Source organism: Anopheles arabiensis, chromosome 3, assembly GCF_016920715.1.
Source record: "Anopheles arabiensis isolate DONGOLA chromosome 3, AaraD3, whole genome shotgun sequence".
Taxonomy (NCBI): Eukaryota; Metazoa; Arthropoda; class Insecta; order Diptera; family Culicidae; genus Anopheles; species Anopheles arabiensis.
In genome coordinates, this window is record NC_053518.1 from 27,376,428 (window position 1) to 27,397,971 (window position 21,544).

Genomic DNA, 21,544 nt, shown 5'->3' on the forward strand with positions numbered 1-21,544 from the left:
CATTGCCGAAAATGCTTCTCACCACATAATTAGTGGTGATGCGCGCATGTTTATTGGCAGCCGTGTCAAACACAGTCACCGAGACAGCGAGTGAGCTGTCGGAGTTGCCCCGGGGGGGGGGGGGGGGGGAGAAAAGGAGATGCCGACGGCAAACATATAATAACCATGCAAAAGTACGCTTTACGCTCACGTGTCGGCGGCAACAGCAGGGACGCTTTTGCATGGATGGACGGTTAGGACGATTCAATTTTGCTGACTCACAGAAAAGGAATAGGGTAATATTAAGCCGGAAAAATGTGTACATCACCCAGAAAAACACCCACAGGGCAGCTTGGCGAAGGAGGACGCCTCTCTTGCGGATAACTTGCGGACACCGTTCAAATTGCGCTTCAAATAAAGAAAGAGAGCAATCGAAGCGGACAGGAATGTAGTAGTGTATGGTAGTGCGTGACTTTCTCACTGTGGTCTACCGTGTGTGGCCCTACGTGGTGTGAACGGCGTCACGGAGCACGCGAAATGGGCCACTATTACATTCGTTCGCCGTCCATAAATCATCATTTCGCCTAACAGAGTGGAGACGGTGCTGTGTGCAATAAAAGTGGCACGGTGGCATGGCGAAGCTGGTACGTGTCGCTGGTGATGACAGTGCGAGCTGCAAAAGTGACCGTAATTGAACTAACGATCGATCGTTTATTGTTTATTATTGTTGTTGCTCGGTTAATGTAGAAAGCTGGAGGAGAAAGATGATTAGTAATAAAAAAAGACACATTCAACTACATCCACAACAGTTTTCCCTTTGTTGCAACAACGCTTCCTGCTTTGAAGTCTCACTAGATGACTTTGTTTGTATTGCCATTATCTTGTTTGAAAAGCACAGAGTTAGATTCCGGGAATCTAAACAGACGCACATCTCTGGCCAGTTGCCAGACCTGCAATCCGGAAGCGGATGGTCAAACGGTCACAAGTTGACGTCCCTCGTGGCAGAAACCACACGTCGTCGTGCGTTGCAAACTCCAATGACGCCAATGCGCGCAACTATTTCCGCCACTGCACATTGCGTGCACCGGGCGGGGAGGAGATAGTGTTCAAGCCAGAAGGCTTTTGGCACGTGCGGTCAGGGTCATTTGCGTACGGAGAAGAGGCGGCGTCATAATTTCACACAACACTCAGTGGCAACTCTCCGCCCATCGAAACGAAATATGATCTGGTACGCAACGTCGAAACTAAGAGCAGAAGGCTGATAGCAAGAGCGTTAAACATTGTCGTCATAAGGTCGTCGCATCGTGCAATTCCTTGGAAAGTTATCGCTCTGCCCTTCTCGGCCAAAGGAATGTCAATGTCAATGCAGAGAGCTGTGTGCCAACCGCGCTTCTTCCAGTGTTGGAATTTTTTTCGCATCAAAACCATCTGTTGCGCGCCCTGTTTGTGAATTTGCCTGTACATTTCTTGTTAAAAATAAAACATAATAATTTCCTATCCCACGCAAAGTGGAAGCTTTTCATTTTCCTCTTCCGAAGACTCGAAACCGCCGGAGGAGAAGCCGTGGAGAGCGTTCCCCTTCAATGCGAGGAGGAAGAGAAAATGCGGAAATATTACGTTCCGAATCACCCGGGCGCATAATTATTGACGGATTGACGGAAGCGCAGAAAAATGGTTTCATCCGTCAGCGGCAGAGGGATAAATTTCAAATTTATTACTTTTGGTTCTTTGGTGTTTTCCTCCATTTTTTCTCTCTCCCGGTGAAAGGTTGATGGAAATCCGGGAAGTAAAATCTCACCACATAGATGGGGGAAAGGGGGGGGGGGGCGCTTTAGGCACGAATCGCGTAGGGCAAAGATTTCAGAATAGCCAACCGAACGGAACAAGCTGTAAAATCTGGATGGTGGTACGAAATGGAGGGAACGAAATAGCGACAGCAAATATCGATCCATCGGCGGCTTGTCCGTCGTTGACTTTTACGCACCCGCGTGATGAAGAGGCCTCTAAACATTAATCCCTATTGGCGATTACTTTTACCTCAACATCAGCAGCGTGGTCAAGCGTGCTCTTAGAACTCGAAATTTCTACAACATACTTCTGGGCTCAACAGATTTGAAAGTATGCCTGTGCGTGCGTATCCGTGGTTGTTTGGCGGGAATATTGCTGATGGCAGAAGAAAGGCAGAGCGTAAAAGCCCGGGTCAGAGCAAAAGTTTGATCGAACAGCCTGAGGGAGTTGTAAAATTTGGTCGTTGCGGGGATAAATCAAAGCTACCGCTCGTGCTCGTTGGGAAAATATGAAAGTAAAGTGGATACGGTGAAATTTAATGAACTAAATCATAATGCTTCCGTAGGACGGGGATTAATTTGCCGTTGGGCCTCTTTAGCACCCTCTTTAACAACACAGTCCATGCCAGGTTTAGGAACTGCAATCCCAGCTAATTAACCTCAAAAACGTCTATTCTTTCGACTGCTTCTTTTGCTATCGGCATAGAGCTAGGCATTTATTTTTTTCCTAATTTGTTGTCTTGTTATTGAATACCACGATAAATGCTGCGCCGTATCATTAGCAACGAACACGCGAATAGGTTTCCCATGACACTCATACCACGCAGCAGCAGCAGCAGTAGAACGGTTTCAATAAACCGACCAAATTTGATCCATTCCCACACCTCACGCTTCTATGCTCCTCATCTTCCCACTTTACATTCTTTAGATGATCATCATCATCATCATTTAGCTCTGGAAATGATCCCAAAAATGGATGTGGCGAATGTGGAAGTTGTGCGGCACCGGCGGCGACGGCGGCAGCGGCAAACCCCTAATTTATATGCATACAAATGGAAATTCCAATCGATTGTTAGGATGGGCCCATATCAACCCGATTCGAGGGGATTGTGAAGGAGCCAGTTGGTGGTGGTACATGTGTGAGACCTATTTTCGTAAATAGACCTCCCTTCCGACGTATGCAGCCTTGAAAAATTAGGGGGGAAATATAGAAATTACATTTTAAAGTAGTCACTACACCACCAACACCATCATCAAACTCGTTTCGTTCTTCAATACAGACACACACATATACATCTATTTCATCTATCACCCACACAGAAAAGGCGACGGTTCGATTACAAAATAATTCATCGTTAAGCGAGGAACCGTTGGGACGTGGAGTGAGGTGTGGCAGGATATCCACCCCTATCTATCCGTGTGTTTATGTGTGTGTGTGGTAGTGTTGTGGAAGTGGAACAGGTGATGTTTGAGGGTTGAAGCAAATGAATTATGCAAACGATGTCAACGACATTTGGGGGGAGAGTTTCTTTTTGCATAAATATGCCTTGGAAGGCCCATCCCTTCCGATGCCACACAAATTCTTCCGCACTCGCAAAACTTAACCGCCACAAACACACGCAAAAAAAAAAAAAAAACACTGTGCAATAAATTAATCCCGCTCGTTTGCTGAGTGCTACCACCACAACGCTCCGTTGGAATCTCCCTCAGCCTCTTCCACCCAGAGCTGAAGGAAACCAAAACAAAAGCAATGAAGAAAGAGTGGAAAAGTGCGAGAGAAACACGTTTTTGGAGGAATTTATTTCAAAATGTTTTTTTTTTCAAATCGAACTCGAAATTGACATTTCGATGTTTTGAGCAAAAGAGCGATGGGAAGAAGACAAAAAGATCAATACAAAAGGGTTTTCAAAAATTGCAACTCCGCGTGCGAGTATGGCTGGAAGGAGCCGCGCTTCTTTGAGGACATTGAGTTATTTACACACGTATTAGTTACCTTTTGCCTCCGGTGGAAAGCATTCGTACTGGAAGTGTTCGAGGTAGCGGAGCTTCGACAGTGGCTGCTTGAAGGCACCGACCGTGCCGATCGTGCTGGCGTACAGCAGCAGCAGTATGAAGAGCCGGAAGCGCACTCCCGGCCGCATGGCCAGCGTCATCTTTGGTGGGAATATTTTCAGATGCTTTAAGAGAGCTTTCATATCTGTCGATGTGTGAATGTAGCTTTTAAATTATTTGTATTTTAGGTTTGTTTTTTGTTTATTCCACTGTTGGCAGTATAGTTCACAATTTCGTTCACTTAGTGTTTCGTTCAGAGGAGTATTTCTGTAAAGAGAAGAAAAAAATGGATTAGATAAGTATTTCGTCATAAAAAAAATCATCAAAATAAATTGATTTAGAAAGAGATAGTTATTAGAATAAATTCCTTTACAAATTATCCACAAAAGATTCTATCAGAGAGCACTATTATTGGAATAAGAAGGAATCTTTCATCAAGTAAAATAGTTGATGAAAAGGTTCTTTTTTTACATCTATTAAAAAGATTCCAAATATAATAACCAAATAACAATTTCCATTTATTAAAAAACGGTTACATTCATAATAGAATCAGCAAAATAAGAATATTCAACAAAGCAATTTGTTCTTAATAGTCGATCCTTACTAAATATAGGTATAAAGCAATACCACCTAACAGCATAATACCATGTCACTGCAAATTTGAATATATGCTAAATAAAACGTTCCACCTTTCTTCCTTCTGTTGATTTAGCTAAACAAAAAATCGATTCAATTGAGCAGAAAGGAACAAAAAATAAAACACACACACACACACTCTCTTGAGGATGATAAGATTGTCCTTTATCGGAGTGGTTTTCTCGAGTGCTTTCCAGCACACGCTATCGATCGATCTATTTTGCGCGCCGGATTGTACGCTACACGCTGCACTCTCGAGTGAAATTTTCCGCTGTAACCAACCACACACACCCACCCACCAATCGATACACCGGAAGAAGCATTAGCGTTGACTTTCAAAGCGATAGCAAACAAAAAAGAAAGAAAGAAAAGTTCAACCACTTAGCATGAGCACTTTTGTTGCTGCTGCTGCTGCCACGTTAGATTAAACAGCAAAGCAGACGAGGTTTAAAGAGAGAGCATCTCCCACCGTAAAAGGTATCTAATTAGCGATGGGAATGATGATTTATGTACTCCTTCTAAATCGATCGCATAAGCATGGACAAATCCTACGCTCCGTGCATGACGTTCTGCTGCTGGCCGTAATGTTTATGGACGTGTCGCTTTCGCAACCTACGCGACTACGCGTTGGAAAATTTAATTGGCATGTCGACATTACACACCACCAGGCCCAGTTGGCTGCTGCTGATGCGCCGACTTCTTCCAACAGCGAAGAAAAGAACCACAAGATTGCAAACGGGGAACGCATCTGCTTACTCTCTATAGTAGCACGAAGCCCTCGCTCAGGTGATCTATTTGCGGCTGGTCGGGTTACGAGTCGCCTGTGTAAGGGGTACATCACATCAAGGACTATTGCCTTGCCACGCACATTCCACCACGCGCTTCCTATTTCAACCACACATCGGAGGAGGATATTCACCTCGCATCATCGTTGAATGGAAGGAAAATACGATCACACAGACAAGCAGCCACAAGGCGTATCACGTGCTAATGCAGTGGGTGGATTGACAATGATTAGAGCCGGCGGTACAAAGTGAAACCCCAAACCGAACCCGGCAAGATTAGAGGAGTGTGTGTGTGTGTGTGTGTTTGTGTGCTCTTGTGTGTGTGGTGTATCACTCCTTTTCCTGCGTCACTTTTTTGCGGTGTGGTGAGAACATGTCAAACGAGAACATGCTGGTGCCTCACCGGTTGGTTAGTTCACACGCCTCCCCATCGCTACATGATAGCGTGTTGTTTATGTAGGTGGAGTGAAAGAACGACGACGAAACAAAAATCTTCTCGTCAACCATTTCTCCAGAATCGTAGCGACCGCCAGGTACAGTGGTTACACTGCGTACAGCGCGCAACAGCGAAACACGTGCTCCGATGGAGACGCCACGTTGATCGTACCCTGCCATCGGGGTCGGATTTCGTTTACACTTTCGCACGAAGCGTAGCAAGCGTAAAAACAGTCAAGTGGGCGCTTTCATTCAAACGCGCCCGCTGGCCCTTCGCTAGGCTAGTAAATACTATCCGTCTAACCCCGCTCGCTCTCAAAAAGGTTTTCTAATTAAGAGGAGTGAAATGTGTTTCGTCGTGCCAGACCTCCCCTCTAACGGGGTTCCTCCATCGGTTTTCGGTAAGATATGCCGCGCCAAAAAGGTTCACATTTAATTAGCCAACCGAATCAAATCGTCCTGGTTTTTCTCTTCATTTGTAATGCGAATGGATTGATGATGTGTTTTTGTTTGTTATTGTTTGTTATTGTTCTTTTGGTTTGTTCTAGTTCGTCGCTGTTCGTGCTGCGTGTGTCGAATGGCGGGCCGCGCGCCTTCATGCGATAGTGTGCGTATAGGATACGCACAAGGCGCAGGGTCGCAGGCACGTTTTACTCACAAGAAGGCAATGAACAGAGAAATGTCCCATCAAATTAACAGAAAAGGAGAACGCTATTTTTGTCGCTTGCTCGACTGTCATATCTGTTAGTTTTGGGAAAGGAAGATAATACGCTTTGGCAGCTGATGACGATAGCACGTCGAACTTTTGCTTTTCATTGTCGTTTTAAAGTAAACAATTCGTTTAAAAAATATCAAACGTGGAAAGTCTTTTTATGTATTACCTACTTTGCAGTAACTAAGTTGTTTTTAATTATTTAAGCAACACAAAAAGTGACGAGCTCTTTTATCTATTTTACTGTTCAACGGTACGACAACAATCATAAAAAAAGAACTTAAAATAGATAAATTACAAAGTACACAATGCGCACTGCCTTTTCCACCCAGCTGACCGACCGAGTTTGTGTTTGCCCAAAATCTCACCATGTGCTAATGTGCCGGCTCTCCCGCGAACGAGATAATTAGCAAATGATTAATGAATGTCAATTGAGGTTGCTTAACTCAATGGCCCGCCTCCGCACCGGAGAGTACAGGGAACTGAGGGGAAAAATTAAATCAAGAGAGCCCAAGGGAAACTATCAATTAAAGCTAACCAGCATTGGAATTGCAAATGTTGGGGGACCACCACTCGGTGGCTTGCATGGTCTTTGCCCTCTCTTCGTACCATTCACACACACATACACACACACAAAATGAAAATGAGAAACAACCTTAAGAGAATCGATCACACTGCACGATGCGGGAAGGTTTAGGAGGCTTGTCAAACACGTATTAACTTTATCAAGCAAATCAGCAAGCAAAATAATAAAGAAGAGAACTTCCCTGAAACCCTCTGGGGCACGAGCAAGAAGAATAAAAAACGGCAACAACAAACCACTTATAAATCCTTCCAAAACCCTCTGATATATGACGTTTGGATGTAATATTTCCGTTCAGAAGCTTTTTTTTTGGAGACTTTATGCTTCGTTGGTTCGAGCTTCGAGCACGAGGCTAAATGATACGTGAAAAAATGGCGCCATCTCGACAATCCCCCCCGGAAGTGGCAGTGTTTTACGATACGCACCACATTTCGTTGCTCTCTGTGTGTCTGCCGACCTGAAAATGGAACGATAAGGCCTTATTTTTAGATCCTATTGGGCGCCCACCGCGTGCCTACCTTATTCTTACGCACAGGTGAGCACGCAAGGACACGTGGGAGTGCACGTCGGAATACGGTGAATAGAATTTTACGATTTCCAGTCACGAGCGGGCGGGCTGGCCGGGTTTTTCTCCCAGGACACGTTTTTGTGTGCATTAATAAACAATATTCGACCAAAAAGCTGAAGGGACGGGTTTTATTGTTGCTTTCCTTTTTGTTGGGGAATTATTTCGAGTCCTGCGATGTTAAGCGGGCAATCCGACAAAAAGGACCAACAAGAAACCGCTCAAAGCTTGGAACGTTTTTGTTTGTAGTTTTTCTCAGGCTAATATGTTTTGAAAAACATGAACGTTTCTTGGGCACGTTATTGGACGGCATACACAATAACAGCAACAAAACCAATTAAATCAAACACGCATGATAATCATCTACCTTTGAACCGCCGGCCGGGGCCGCCCAAGTGTTATTTCGAAAGGGGTTGCTTTCTAAACACCCCCGTCGTGTGTGGTGTTGGTTGATTTTAATCAATTCCCGGAAAATCGCCCGGGAACTTCGAAACCGGCGTAAACATAGTGTGTTGTTATGATCGAATGGAAAGCTTGACCCATTCCGTCTCCGGCTGACACCTTAAAGGGCAAACCAAGCCGTCAACAGCGTGATCGATTTAGAAAGAAAATAAAATTAGCTCATCAATGGACTATATACATTGTTTACAGCGCGCAATTGAACAATTGCCCGTGTTGAATATGTCGGATGACGCGTATTGTGTTGCTGATTGGTCTGGCCTGCAATATGGAGTGGTTATCATTTTGTTTTTGTTTTGTTCTCTCTCCCTTGAAATCTCACCCTCTCACACGATAAGATAAATTCCTGCTGCCGTATTTTTTTTCTTTTTTGCGCAAATATGCGGAGTGAATTCGACAGCATTTCCCGCATACCTTCCGCTACCACAAACAAATAGCTTCAATTAACTCCAACAGCAACCTTGACCTAACCGAACTGTTATGCGGTGGAAGAATAAGCAAAAGCAAGAGCAGAGCAGCAGCTTTGCAAAATGTGCGCAGGCACCCGCGGGAAATGAATGGGAGCACCGAAACGGAACGAACCAACCGGATTGGCCAGGACGTTCGATTGCGAAGACCACCACCGCCGATTGACATTCTGACCCCGCTAACTCAATCAGCGGCCATAAACGTACGCACGTACGCCGCATGAAAGCAAGAAACCCGCCACCGCCAATATCGACTCTTCAATAAGGTTTTGTCAAGCCATTGGGGGGTTCATTGAATTCGGGCTGTCAGTAACCTTCCGTGCAATGAAAGCAAAGCCGCCCCAGTACCGTGGCCACGTGTACCTTTGACCAATAATTAAGCGGGCGGCGGACGGTCGTACAGCCTCAAGGATGTATTTCGCAAATAAATGGAGCAAGTATTTCTTCACCAACAGCCTTCTCCATGGGAGTATCCAAAACACACAAAACACCCTCACCTAGTGTGCGCTATCGTCGAATAAATTCTAATCAAACTGAAATAACCATCATTATGGTGGTTCGCACAAGCGAATACTGTTCTAGCAAAGGGTCAATTAAGGTGACGTGTTTGCTGCGTCGATCGAGAATAGGGTTCGATTTTTGGGAAACAGTTTATTAAATTAATGGTTGTGTGCTCCTTTGGCGCTATTGTCATTGCACTGTCAGTGCCCCTTGAAGGTTTGCTTGCAGATATACAGATGAAGAAGACATATTTTACAGTGACTCTGTGATACTAGAAGGCACATATACATAGTAAGAATAAACGATGACTCTGCAACTTCCGATACGTGTCAATGCGCTAAGAAGATCTTGTAGACAACAACAAGACAAGAAGATCTTGTATGAAGAAGATCTTGTGGACAACAACAATACAAGAAGATCTTGTATGAAGAAGATCTAGTGGTTCTTCAAAACGATCCCAATGAATAGTTATGTAGTATATTCCTGTTGGCATACATGTTCTCGGTCCGGTCTGGTGGTACAGTTGTCAACTCGTACGATTTAGCAACATGTCTGTCATGGGTTCAAGCACCGAATAGACAATGCAACCGTATACATAGGACTGACTATCCTGCTAAGTGTAAATCAGTAAACGTTTAAAAACGTTCAAGCTGAAGAAAGTATTTCATATCTGCTTCTTCTTCTTCTTTGGCACAACAACCGCTGTCGGTCAAGGCCTGCCGCCTAGTAAAGTGAGCTTGGCTTTTAGTGACTTATTGTTACCATAGCAGGATAGTCAGTCCTACGTATGGGGACACGGTCTATTCGGGACTTGAACCCATGACGGGCATGTTGTTACGTCGTAGGAGTTTGACGACTGTAGGACCAGCCCGGCCCGGGATTTCATATCTGCTAGCCTGATTGTATTGCTAGGTACGAGAATTAGCATACCTAGGTATGACTTAATGAGACATTGGGTATTTTGACTCAGAAGTTCAGAATTTCAGTTCTTAATACTTCTTCGTCTATTTGGACGTTACAGGACGTTACACCTACGCAGACTTGCCGACCTATACAGACAGGTAGGCTTTCATGCACCGCTGGATAGTCCTTGCTATGGGCTCGGTTAATTCTAGGCTTAAATCCACGACGGGCCTGCTGTTAGGTCGTGCGAGTTGACGACTGTACCACAGGAATACCCCACCGTGAAGTCTATAACGGTCTATATAATTGAGATAAATCTAAAGTTTGGATACACCTTCAACTCAGATTGCTTGTTGGTTTGTCCACCACTGTTTTTGAGTCACCTTGGACATCACCTCGTCACATCGGGAACGCTTCAACGTTTGGATTTTTGTTATTTTTTATACCCAATTGTACAGTTTCGATCCCAATCATACATGCTGTTCGTAACCGGGGGAGTAGATCATAGTGATTCGTTTCATTTTATTACGCAAGATAATAAACCGTCCCCTCTCCCGGATAAGTGCAATAAAACTCTGACGCAGCATTGCGTGCGTAAGGTGCAATAAAATTTAAATAGCAGCTACCATGGCAGAGATCGTGCACAGATCGAACAATTTGGCGGTGCTATTGAGGCCGTTGCGAGAACGCCAGAAGCGGTGTATCTACGCAGCAAAACATGAAGTGAACCCATCTACCCATCGAACCACATCATCTTCTGCACCTCTTTCTGGGGGATGATTTTAGTGGTTAAATTCGACACCAACCAGCCAGAGAGGTTGGCTACCGCATAATCCGCTTTTCGGGTGCCCGTTCGAACAGGGGCCAGTTCGATGATCGCTTCGGAGGTTAGCAAAGTTGTTCACCGACATTGACTGATTAACCTCCTCCCTCTGACTCTTTCCTTCGCGTTTGTTTCTACCGGAGGCAAGCGAAAAACAACGTCCCGAAAGCGCTGGCGACGCAAAACTTTCTTGGGTCATCGTACAGCCGTGAGATACAACGGCAGGCGAATGTTTCTGCGGGAGCCCGCACTGAAGCACACGACAGGGCAAGGGCTATTATTTTATAGAAGTGCATTCATGAGCAACCTTTAAAATGAATTATTTAACCTTCCCCGCGGTCGCCTTCTATCAAGCTAGCCCTGCCTACTGCACATTCCGCTGAAAGAAAAGGCAGTCTAGTGCGGGCCAGTATAAACACACTCACGGCGAGCGCGTACGAGCGTTCCCTATGAACCGGTTTCTTCTTTTGCAAACTGAAGCAAAACAAAAAAAGGAAAAGGTAAGAACAGCAACAACAAAAAAGCATCTTTTTTGTGCAACGAAGCAAAAAAAAAAAACAACCGAAACGTGTATATGCAAGCCACAAACGCTTATGACGGTGCTTTAAACAGCGTTATCGTGTCCTCCTCCCGCTTATTACGTGTTATTAATAAAGCGGCTAGTTTACTGGGCAAATAAAATAAAAATTAACGAGAGTGCGAGCGAGAGGGTGATGAAAACAAAGCATTAAAAAAGACGATCTTTTCCCCCTCCTTGCCAGCAGCAACTGCACTCACTGAAAATGATGATAAACGGATAGGAAAGGCACATTAAATTTCCAATCAGCAGCAGCAGCGCCGCGTGAAGTGTTGAAAAAGCTTGATGCTTCCTGTGCCATTTTTTCTTTCTTTCTTTCGCTGGGTTTGTTTTTAATTCTCCATTTAATGGCATAATTTAATACACTGCGCTTGATCTGCTCAAGAATGTGTGACAGTTTTTTGCTTCCCCATCCCTTTGGGTTGTTTTGTTTTCTGTTTCCTCCTGTGCTGCCGTGCCCAGTGCAGTGGTTTTCAGCGTCCATGTTTTATGGTGTTTTAATTTGAAGCGTGTGAGGTTAAATTTTATTGCAAAAAGGCAATTCATGGGCTGTTGTTTTTGTTTTTACGAGCTGTCATATTTGACACTCCTCGACTCGGTTATTTTCCGTTACGATGGGAAGTTATAAGGTGTGATTGTGCAATCGTTACACCTACGCAGTGTTGTAAGGGGCAGCAAAAGAGGACAGTTTATTAGCACTCCGTTCGACACTTTGTAGCTGTTTAACAACTCATACAGCATTTTGGATTTTTTTCTATCCACAAACGACATTATCAAGAATGTAATTGTTGCACAAAACAACGTTTTTATCTTTCAAATAAATTAGGAAAGACTTTTTAAAGGGTCATTTTGCAGCACTTAAACACGTTGCTAGAGTTGTCATAAAAAAAACAATACTAAAATTATTAAAAAGAATTCAGAAAGTAAATAATTTGTTTTTGTTGCTTTCGGTCTGGTGATAATGGAATTATACTGAGTAAAAGTAAAACCTTATTTGCAGAGAAATAATAAATTAAAATCAGAAACAAAACCACCCCAAACCGGGCTGAAAACCACTGCATTCCCCAATTACCTGGACGACTTCATCGAACTTCATCATGGATAATGAGTATCGAGTGAAGCGAAACTACCGGTGGTGAAAGGGATGCTGTTTAAGAATAAATTTGACTCTTTAGCTCCCTTGCCACCATCACCCTTTCGGGCACTTTGCAAACCACAATTGATAATTGGGAGCTTTTTAACGAACTCTCGCGCGTCCGTCTTTATTTGGCACTCGCGCGTATACGCATGAGTTCTTGCGCAACACACGAACGCACGCACGCACCGTTTGTTGCTGGTAAAGCCCGTTGCTGTTTCATCTGCATAATTTCAATTCAGCCCGTTCGCTTCCGCGTCACAAACCGCGGCCCGAAGCGTACCATCGCCAGAGCAGACGGAGAGTAATATTATTCCTATCCCATTCGCATACTTTACCGACTTTGGGAGTGTAGTGTAACGGTGTTACGAGAGCGACAACACGCCCCAGGACGACAGAATCTCACAGAAGCCTGCCACCACCACATCACATCACATCTACGGCGTACGTGGAATGTGTGTAATCTGGCTGCTTCGCCGCTTTCCTAACCATCTCTCACACACACACATGTGTAAGCAAGTGCTTTCTTTTCATACATTTCATACACCCATCCACAATCAGTATTATCGTGGCGCGTAATATTGGCCCCGAACCACCGCGCGACGACTTCGCGACTCAATTACCAAAACGCGAATACCGCCACCCGCCGATAAAGTTCTCTCTCTCTCTCTCGCGCCGTGCGGGCATCATTGACATACACGGCGCACCCTTCCCTCCTCGCATTAGCCTCCTCACAACGTCTCATTTTAATATAAAATTGCCCCAAATTTTTGGGAACCCCAAGCGCGGTCCCAAATTTATGCGCCCTTCATTTTATTCCTCACGCTAGCGCGCTCGTACTTTGTCTCTCCTTGTGTGTATGTGAACGGATGATAGTGTTGTTGTTGGGTCTGGGAATTTGTGTGCTTATTTATTTCTTTAATGTTGCGCGTTTCTTTCGTTCTTCTCCCGCTTGTTACAACCATCTTTTGGGCCCAAACCAAGGGCCCCCTTTTGCGATAGGAACACCGTAACGTACCGAATCGTGGCATACAACAAAACCACTCACACCGACTGCCCGATGTGTGCGATCGATGTCGATGTTTGCACAGATTTCTGATCCTTCAATGTTTTAGTGTAACTCTCCTCAGTGTGTCTTTAGTATGGAGCCACTGCGATTTAAAAATAAACGCCAACAAGTAGCAACCGAGTTCCCCCCATTCGTTGATGCACTTTGCTTGATGACGCTCGAAACGCTCGTTCCAAAATTCGGTAAAAACATCGGAATGTTGAAACATGTGAAACGTGTAACGTAACGGTGCTGTGGTGCTCGGTTATCACAACAACCGGAATGTGTTTTGTTTGCCATTTTTTGTACGCTTCTCGCGTGTTCGTGCCGTGCCGTGCCGGTACCACACACAAACGCTGCAGATTAGCTTTCTCGGGATGGATGCTGCAGAAAGTCCTGTCACTCAACGACAAAAGGCACAGAAGAGAGAAAAAACAACGAAAGCGCTGTCATTGACTTCTCCCAAAAAATGCCAAAGCTCGCACAAGCAAAACAGCAGAACAACAGCAGCAGCAAAAAAACCCACGCAAAAGAACGAATGAGCTACGACAGCATAACAGCACGATGGCCTATAGCATAAGCCTTCACATGAAGCCCACAGAAATAGAGAGTGAGTGAGAGAGCAAGTGTATACGACGAGAATGTGAATAACACTAATGACCTTGATAAGCGAATCAATATTCTTAGCGTTGTTGCGTTGCTGTTCTTCTTCTGTTTTCAGCGTCTTTTCATCGAGCTTGTTCTCCGTTCGCTTGTTGTACACGCAGGTTGTACACGGCAGAACACCAACACCCCGGCCCATTATACGCGCGAACCGTACCTTTGACGGTTGATGAAGGGTTTCCTTTTCACGAGATCGTCTTCATTCGCCACAACACGACTTTAAAGATTAAGCATCAGCACTGGAGGCGGCATCGGGAAGCGCCAAAGCAAACCATGCCCAAGATAGCGAAGCGATGCGTCAGCAGAAACAGGTTGCAAAGGGCTGTAAAGGCAGGCAGCAAGTTGGACGAGGCCGTAGACAAGAGGATGGCGATAATTGGTTTATTAGATTTACATAATAAACAAAGCCAACATTACTCTAAACGTCAAATAAAAACAATGCATAAAAGTGGTTAGATGTTTACAGTGGAATCTCTTTAAGAATCATCTCTTCAAGATGAATTGTTTCTTGAAGATGGACATTTTAGAGCGCCATATGCCATATGCATTTTGTGTTTCTTCAAGATTAATGTCTCTCTAGGGCGATTTGGCACCTCAAATTCTCCATGATGATTCTCCTCTCTCCGTGATATGGCACTCTCAAATTCTCCTGTTAGTTTCTTGGCTACTTTATAGCAACACTTTTACCTAGTTGTCCCCTACATGGATATCTGTCTAAGCTGACGAATCTTTGAAGATACGTCTTAGAGAGATCTCACTGTAATGCATACTTTTGATACATCAAAAATAAAGTTAAATAAAAACCTTATGCACAGGAAAACTGTGATAAAGAAGCAATCATTACAAATAGTACTAATATTATACAGAAAAAAACCTAAACAAAGTCATTCCCCTCGTGCAGTTGTAGTGCCGCTTCATTGTTAGCATGGATGTAAGTAAACATGTTTTTTTTCTTTTCTTCGTCAAGCTTTGCTGCCAAACCAAACATGCTACAACGTTATACACTTATCAAAAGTATGCTTCCCCTTTTTTCGCTATGCGTGACTAACAGTGAACGCGTCTTATGATTTGCTATTTTCATCACACATTTCCTGTTGTTTGTTTTTGTTGTTGTTGTGTTTGTGTGTGTGTGTGTGTGTGTGTGTGTGTGTGTGTGTGTGTGTGTGTGTGTGTGTGTGTGTGTGTGTGGGAGAAGAGGGTTTGTATATAAATACGCACCACTCATCAAGCTTCCGCCGCGGAGTGTACTGCGTACGGTGAGAGTTGAGTAATGGGGGGAAAGGTCGCAGGGGGTCGCGATGAATAGGGGGCCGGATGAACAACATCATGCGAATCAAAGTTGACCGCACGCCATTACCGGTACGTCACCGCACTGCCGCATTCAACGGGGTTTAGCCAAACAAACGTTCACACGCACTGCCAGGGCAGGGCGGGTATTGTGACTGGATTAACATGACACCCCGCCGGAAGTGGGGATGATCCGAAAGCAAACCTTATTTCAACGCATGAAGGCTTGGCAATCAAGTGGCTGTTTTTTTAAAATCGATTTGAGTTAACCTAAAGAGAGAGTTTTTTTTATAGCGCAAAACATACTTTTCGCCCTTATTGCAGGTTACGTTTCCCTGGCGAAAGAGAGGAGGCAAGGCTTTAATCATGTCGATGATAAGTTTACGCGCCGTCACTCGGGGAACGCGCTCGAAGCAAATAATCTACAGGCTACAGGCCTGGACCGGACCTCTCGAATGCGTAAGTGGCTTCTTACAAACAATTCCCAAATAACACCGACTGATAGGCCATAGCCCCTGTGACGCGCACTGCAACGCACCACTGCATCAATACCGAACCGGTTTGCCACCGAGATTAAGCGCAACAATGTTGCGTTGTGTTATCGGGGGGGAAAAACGTTTTCAGTGGTGGATTAAGTGCGGAAGTTTTATTTATACGTCACATTTTAACCTTTGGAAAGGAATTGTTTATCTTCCGCGGCAAATAAACGTCACATAAAAAGGTCTTATTATTGTGTTTGTTATTTGTCTCTGCGTTAAATATTAATCTTTTATGTATAGGGTAATTTGCCAATTGTTGCACACTTAAGGGAACAGTTAACGTATTTCATATGTTTGAGATGGATAAAATTACAATATTCTGGTTATGAGTGTTTATTATACATTATTATTGTTTAATAAATAGCAAGTATATTTTATTTTAGGGATAAAAATGATGAATAATGGCAAAAATACTATTTTTTGAACCTATTGAATAATCCAATTATTGCACACAACTATACATTTTATTATTGAATTCTTTCTAATACACTGAAATAAACAAAAATGAGCCTTTAAATGGATGATTTTCTATCGAATAATGTCAAGGACAATACGATACACTGTCACATTTTACGTTTGTCCTTTGTCCAAGCCTGAATTCCGCAAAATGAGTAGCGAATTTGCACCAGCAACCGCACGCCAAATGTAAACAAAACGCTGTCAATATGATAGCACGTTGAAAAAAGGAGGCTTTGGACTGTGCAATAAATAGGATCGAAGCACTTTCTTTGTTCCAATTATTAAACAGTGGATTAAAATAAGTATTTTTTACAAAAAGATAAAAAAAGCTCCAGGATCGTGAGATTTAACCTTATTTGTTTGATAACAATCAAAATATAAAGTGTAAGTTGTTCACAGGGCGAAATAGACCTTATTTTTGAAGCATAATTCTTAACGGTTTTGCTTTCGATTCGATCGAAATCAGTCGAAATATTTCAACTGTGTTTAAAAAATTGAAAAAAAACGCTCTTTTAAAATAATAAAATTGTGGAATAAGTGGCAAAAATGCTCACGATTAAAGGAAAAATATTAGCTTTTATCAAAGTTTTATAAATACTTGGATAACCAACAATTTATACGCAGTGTGTAATAATTGGGTGGTGTGCAACAATTGGCAAATTGCCCTACTTTGTTAGTTTTATTTACACTTTTGCAAAACAAATAGGGATCTTTCTACGTTTAGAACAATGTTCGCTTATTACAATCAATTTTCCATAAATTGTTTGACTAGATGGGTTTGTCATTGTAACATTGAACTGATCAATTAGGCGATTGGTTAATTTATTTATTAACTTTTTTATTATAAAGTCAGTAAGTTAATTATATTATTCAATGTACAATTGAAGAACCAAATTAATTTTCTGTAAAATACTGTTTCCCTTAAACGTTCTTAAACACGTGATTTAATGCCTGGTTTAATGCCGTACTCTTACTAAACCAATTTGTTTTTTCCCCTTCAAAACATCCTTGCCACTAGTTCCCCTCACAAGTCCCAAACCCCATTAACTACAACACGCTAGCACCCCAACGCTAAAAAGGGTAAAGTGCGGACCAATCACCATCCAGCAACTGTGTGTTTTAGTGTAATGAGTCATTGGACCTTGCCCAATTCTCAGCTCAGCGCTACTTACGCAACGAGAGCAAATGTAACCAAAACAACGCAAACCGCACCGGGTACGCATTATCCTTGCGCGACACGTGCCGCTGTAAACACAGGCCGGCCCACGGGTGAAACACAAGGCGTCTCCATCAGGAAAGCGGGAGGTAGACCGTACCGTAACGTTTACTGCATGTGATTCCCACGTCCGAGGACGGCGTGTATGCCGTGGGAAGGAGGGCAAATAGGAAAAACACGGTGCACAGATTTTGCTCAGTCACTCGCTTGCAAGCGGTGTGAAGGACCTTGGGGAGGCGGGGAGGATTATGATACCAAAAATAATACTCCAAAGGAATCGGAAAGCGCGTCGTGCTGTTGTGCGTCGAGCGCGTCGTCGGTGGATGGGCATCATATCTACCAGCAAAACACGCACACACACACACCAAGGGAGTGTCGCTGTGCTTGGCATCGCACAGTTGATGCCATCGGACGGGGGACGGTTTACTCCAGTAACCGGCAGATTGCCGGCTGTTAGCTATGTTGCTTCGATAATAAACAAGGATTTCTTCACTTTACGCATGTTGTAACCGGCAAAAGATGGTAGAACTGCGCCAGCGGCAACCAAAGATAAATATAACCAACACAAACACACACACACACACACACACACACACACACACACACACACACACACAGACGCACCAACGTACGGTGCCGACGAGTGTGTGTTTCTGCCCGAAATATCCATATCTGATCTGCACCACACACCAGTCCCTCGAGTGGGATTTGGTTCGTTTTGTGTGTGTGCAGGGGCTTTCGTTAAGTATCTAGCCCTAAAAACAGTGAACGAAATTCGGTGCGCCACAAAAACGAAAAAAAAACACGCTAAACGTAGGTGTATCTTGTTTAGGTAAAGAGCACGATATTGAGCCATTTGGGGAGAAACATAATAGTGAGAAAAAGCACTGACTGATATCGTATATTTTATGAGGCACGAGAAAGAGCCAGCAGAAAGTGCCGTCCCTACAGAAGTGTCTAAGCGGACAACAAGGGCAAATATTAGGAACTTCCAGAGTGCAGTTTTTGAAGATAAATTATGATTTTAAAAACACTAAATTCTTATAGTACATCGCACTTTAAAGCCTAATTATTGCAAAAGATAATCTATTTCAAAATGAATAACAGTTAATAGCGTTTGCATTCGACCAAAAATGGACAGACAATTTGTTGATTTTTCATGGGTTCACCTTAACGTCTTTTTACAAACTTTCTTCCACATTATCAATCTTAGAATCCTATGAGTTCCTGGACAAAATTTGACACCCTCTATCAGTTGAACTCTAGCTGTGTTGACCAAAAAATTGAAGAAACTTTGTTTAGAAGCGTGTGCGCATCCAAACACTGCATCCCGTAGCGTCTAAAACGAACTCCGTGGGTCAGTTTGTGGACGTCGTGGAAGCCTATTTCGGTGTCTACAACATCTCGACACTTCTTCTTCTTCTTCTTTTAGGCTCAACAACCATTGTCGGTCAAGGCCTGTCTGTACCACTCTACCTGTAGGCTTGGATTTCAGTGAATAAGTCACTCGTATAGCAGGATAGTCAGTCCTACGTATGGCGGCACGGTCCATTTGGGGCCTGAACCCATGACGGGCATGTTGTTAAAGTCGTACGAGTTGACGATTGCACTACGAGACCGGCCTAACATCTTGGCACTATTGGACAATAATTAGAGCACCTAACGAAGGCCCGGTATCGAATGGCCGACGACCTTGAGCGACTCGAGGTTCCATAGGAAGCTGAAAAGGAAGATCGGCTTAACTTCGATATGACACCTTGGTACGCGAACCGGTCTAACATCCCCTAGCTGCGTCCCATCCAAATTTGCTGGAATCAATATGAAGCCAAAAGCTCTACGCCAACAATTTTGTCGCGAAAACTGAAGAGAAATTGAGGTACATCTTCAAAATATACCTACGCGGATGTCTTCGTCCGCTCCCATAGTCGTAGATTTATTTGTGCAAGAATAAGTTTAAATAATTTCATTTCAAAGGATGTTCATGGAAAGAAATAATCTCTCTTAGTCTCAAACACTTTAAACAAGGATCAAGAAACCTTCTGAGTTGTGAATTCATTTTAAATAATTTACATCAATCTAGAGAACGCTTCGAATACCAAAATAGGTACAGTAGATGCTGAGATAATTAAAACAACATCAACAAATAGATACTGTGCCTTTCCGCAAATGTATTTATGGCCACATCGCATTCACTAAATTCCCCAGTGTGCCTCATTCCCACCGGAAGGTCCTTTCCCTTAAAGAAGATGGGTTTGATGTTTGATCTGGTGGAAGAATCACCCCCTGCAGGCACCGGGGCATGCTTGTGCTGTTGCGTCGTGGGAATTTACACACACAGACAGACACTCACACACACCCACCACATCATATGCAGATTCTCTAGCGCCTTTCGCGTGCCGAGTTTCCCGGGTGTGTGTACGACAAAAAGCAAGCCAAGGAGAAAATTGCTTTTCGACGTCCCGCCCAAACGCCCAGGAATGCTGCCCGAGCAAAAAAGAGGCCCGTGGGGCGTAGTGTGGTGTGTATCATCGCCCTCAAATTACCACCGGGGAGGCCAAGCTGTGTGAAGAGATACGCATCCTTTCTAGAGCGCATCCTGTGTGTGTGTGTGCTTTGGTTTGCGTGTATTTTATCGCTTACGCTTCAACACATTTACGCGCCTCGACCGTCGTCGTGCAGAGGCGGCCCGGGGTTTGGATAGCACTTTTTTTTTTTTGTTTATTTGACCTCGGCTCGGCCAAATTTCGCTCAATGTTGACTTATGGGGCTTTCGGGTTGTTTACAGCGGACCAAGTTCTCTAGCGGACGGAAGCGTGCGTCCCGAGTCTGCCCGGGAATCGTTTGTCAATAGTGACCCCAGCCGCGCGCGCTTTTCTTCGTAATCGAACCGCCAAAAAGTGTGGAAGATAAATAAAGCACGCATTATTTATTTTTAAAGTGTTCAGGACCGAAAGCTTCGTCCGTGAATGGGACGACCGGTCCGTTGCAAGGAGCGCGTTTTTGCGTGTTTTGTTTTATTACACGCCACGACAACGCAGCTTCCTTCGCCATAACGCAACCGACATCTAATAACGGCAACACAAATCAGTTCAATTGTGTCGCCACACTTTGGACGCTGGCTGAGCGTAGCGGAAGTTGTTTGAAGAGGGAGCCAAAGCGTGTGTTGTGCTCCATTTCTGATAAATGTGTTGTTGTATCCGCCGGTGCGTAGTAGGCGCACTTGTCTCCCGTTGCCGAGACGTTTGCTTAGATGGTTCGGTTTCTGCGAATCACAAAACATCTGCCAAGCGCAAACGAACGAATAGACGGGGATTGGGGTTGGCTGTCCTGGCCGGCTCTAGAAGCTGCCGTTGACGTAAAACAATGTACGCATTATTTCGCAATGATTGCTTGCCATGATGTAAATCACGTACAAAGTGGGATTCGGTCACTGTTTACCGGGCTCTTTATCGGAACCGTGGAGTATTAGTGTTCGATTTTCCATTTGCTTTGCCTTTACCGTACGGTCAGATCAAAATCTCTGAAAAGCCGTAATCAATTTAATGTTGTTCATTATCAAAACTCTTCTTTTTTTCTACCGATCCGAAAACAATATTCTCCCGAGTCACAAAACACTATTATTTTCATAAATAAAGGCAAAACATGGGCATTAGGGTAGGCCCAAGCATACTCATTTTGATTAGAGCTGCTCGATTTGCGATCGGTAGGGACTGATAAGCGCGAGTAAAAGGTCCCGGGCCGGGTCACGCTAATCGAGATGAGAGCGGAAGCAGGTTTTTTTTTGTGGGCGTTTCTTTTTCACGCTTCTTTGAACCGTTCAATGACGGCATGGAGGAAAAAAAAAACATCCCAATTCCTTTTTCTTTTTAACTAACGAGAAATCGTTCCAAGCGGGAGCAAATAATCAATAAAATCTGTTCGATACGCCCGGGA

At 43.9% G+C, this 21,544-nt stretch overlaps 1 protein-coding gene across 5 annotated transcripts in view; it reads right to left on the reverse strand.

The window, feature by feature from the left end:
• Positions 1-21,544, reverse strand: part of LOC120905059 — a 60,045-nt gene that overhangs the window by 33,251 nt on the left and 5,250 nt on the right. For all 5 annotated transcript variants that reach the window (XM_040315723.1, XM_040315722.1, XM_040315721.1 and 2 more), the window contains exon 3: positions 3,760-4,085. In XM_040315723.1, the coding sequence (XP_040171657.1) occupies positions 3,760-3,961 (202 nt within the window). In that variant the 5' untranslated portion in view covers positions 3,962-4,085. The remainder of the gene's footprint in view (positions 1-3,759; positions 4,086-21,544) is intronic.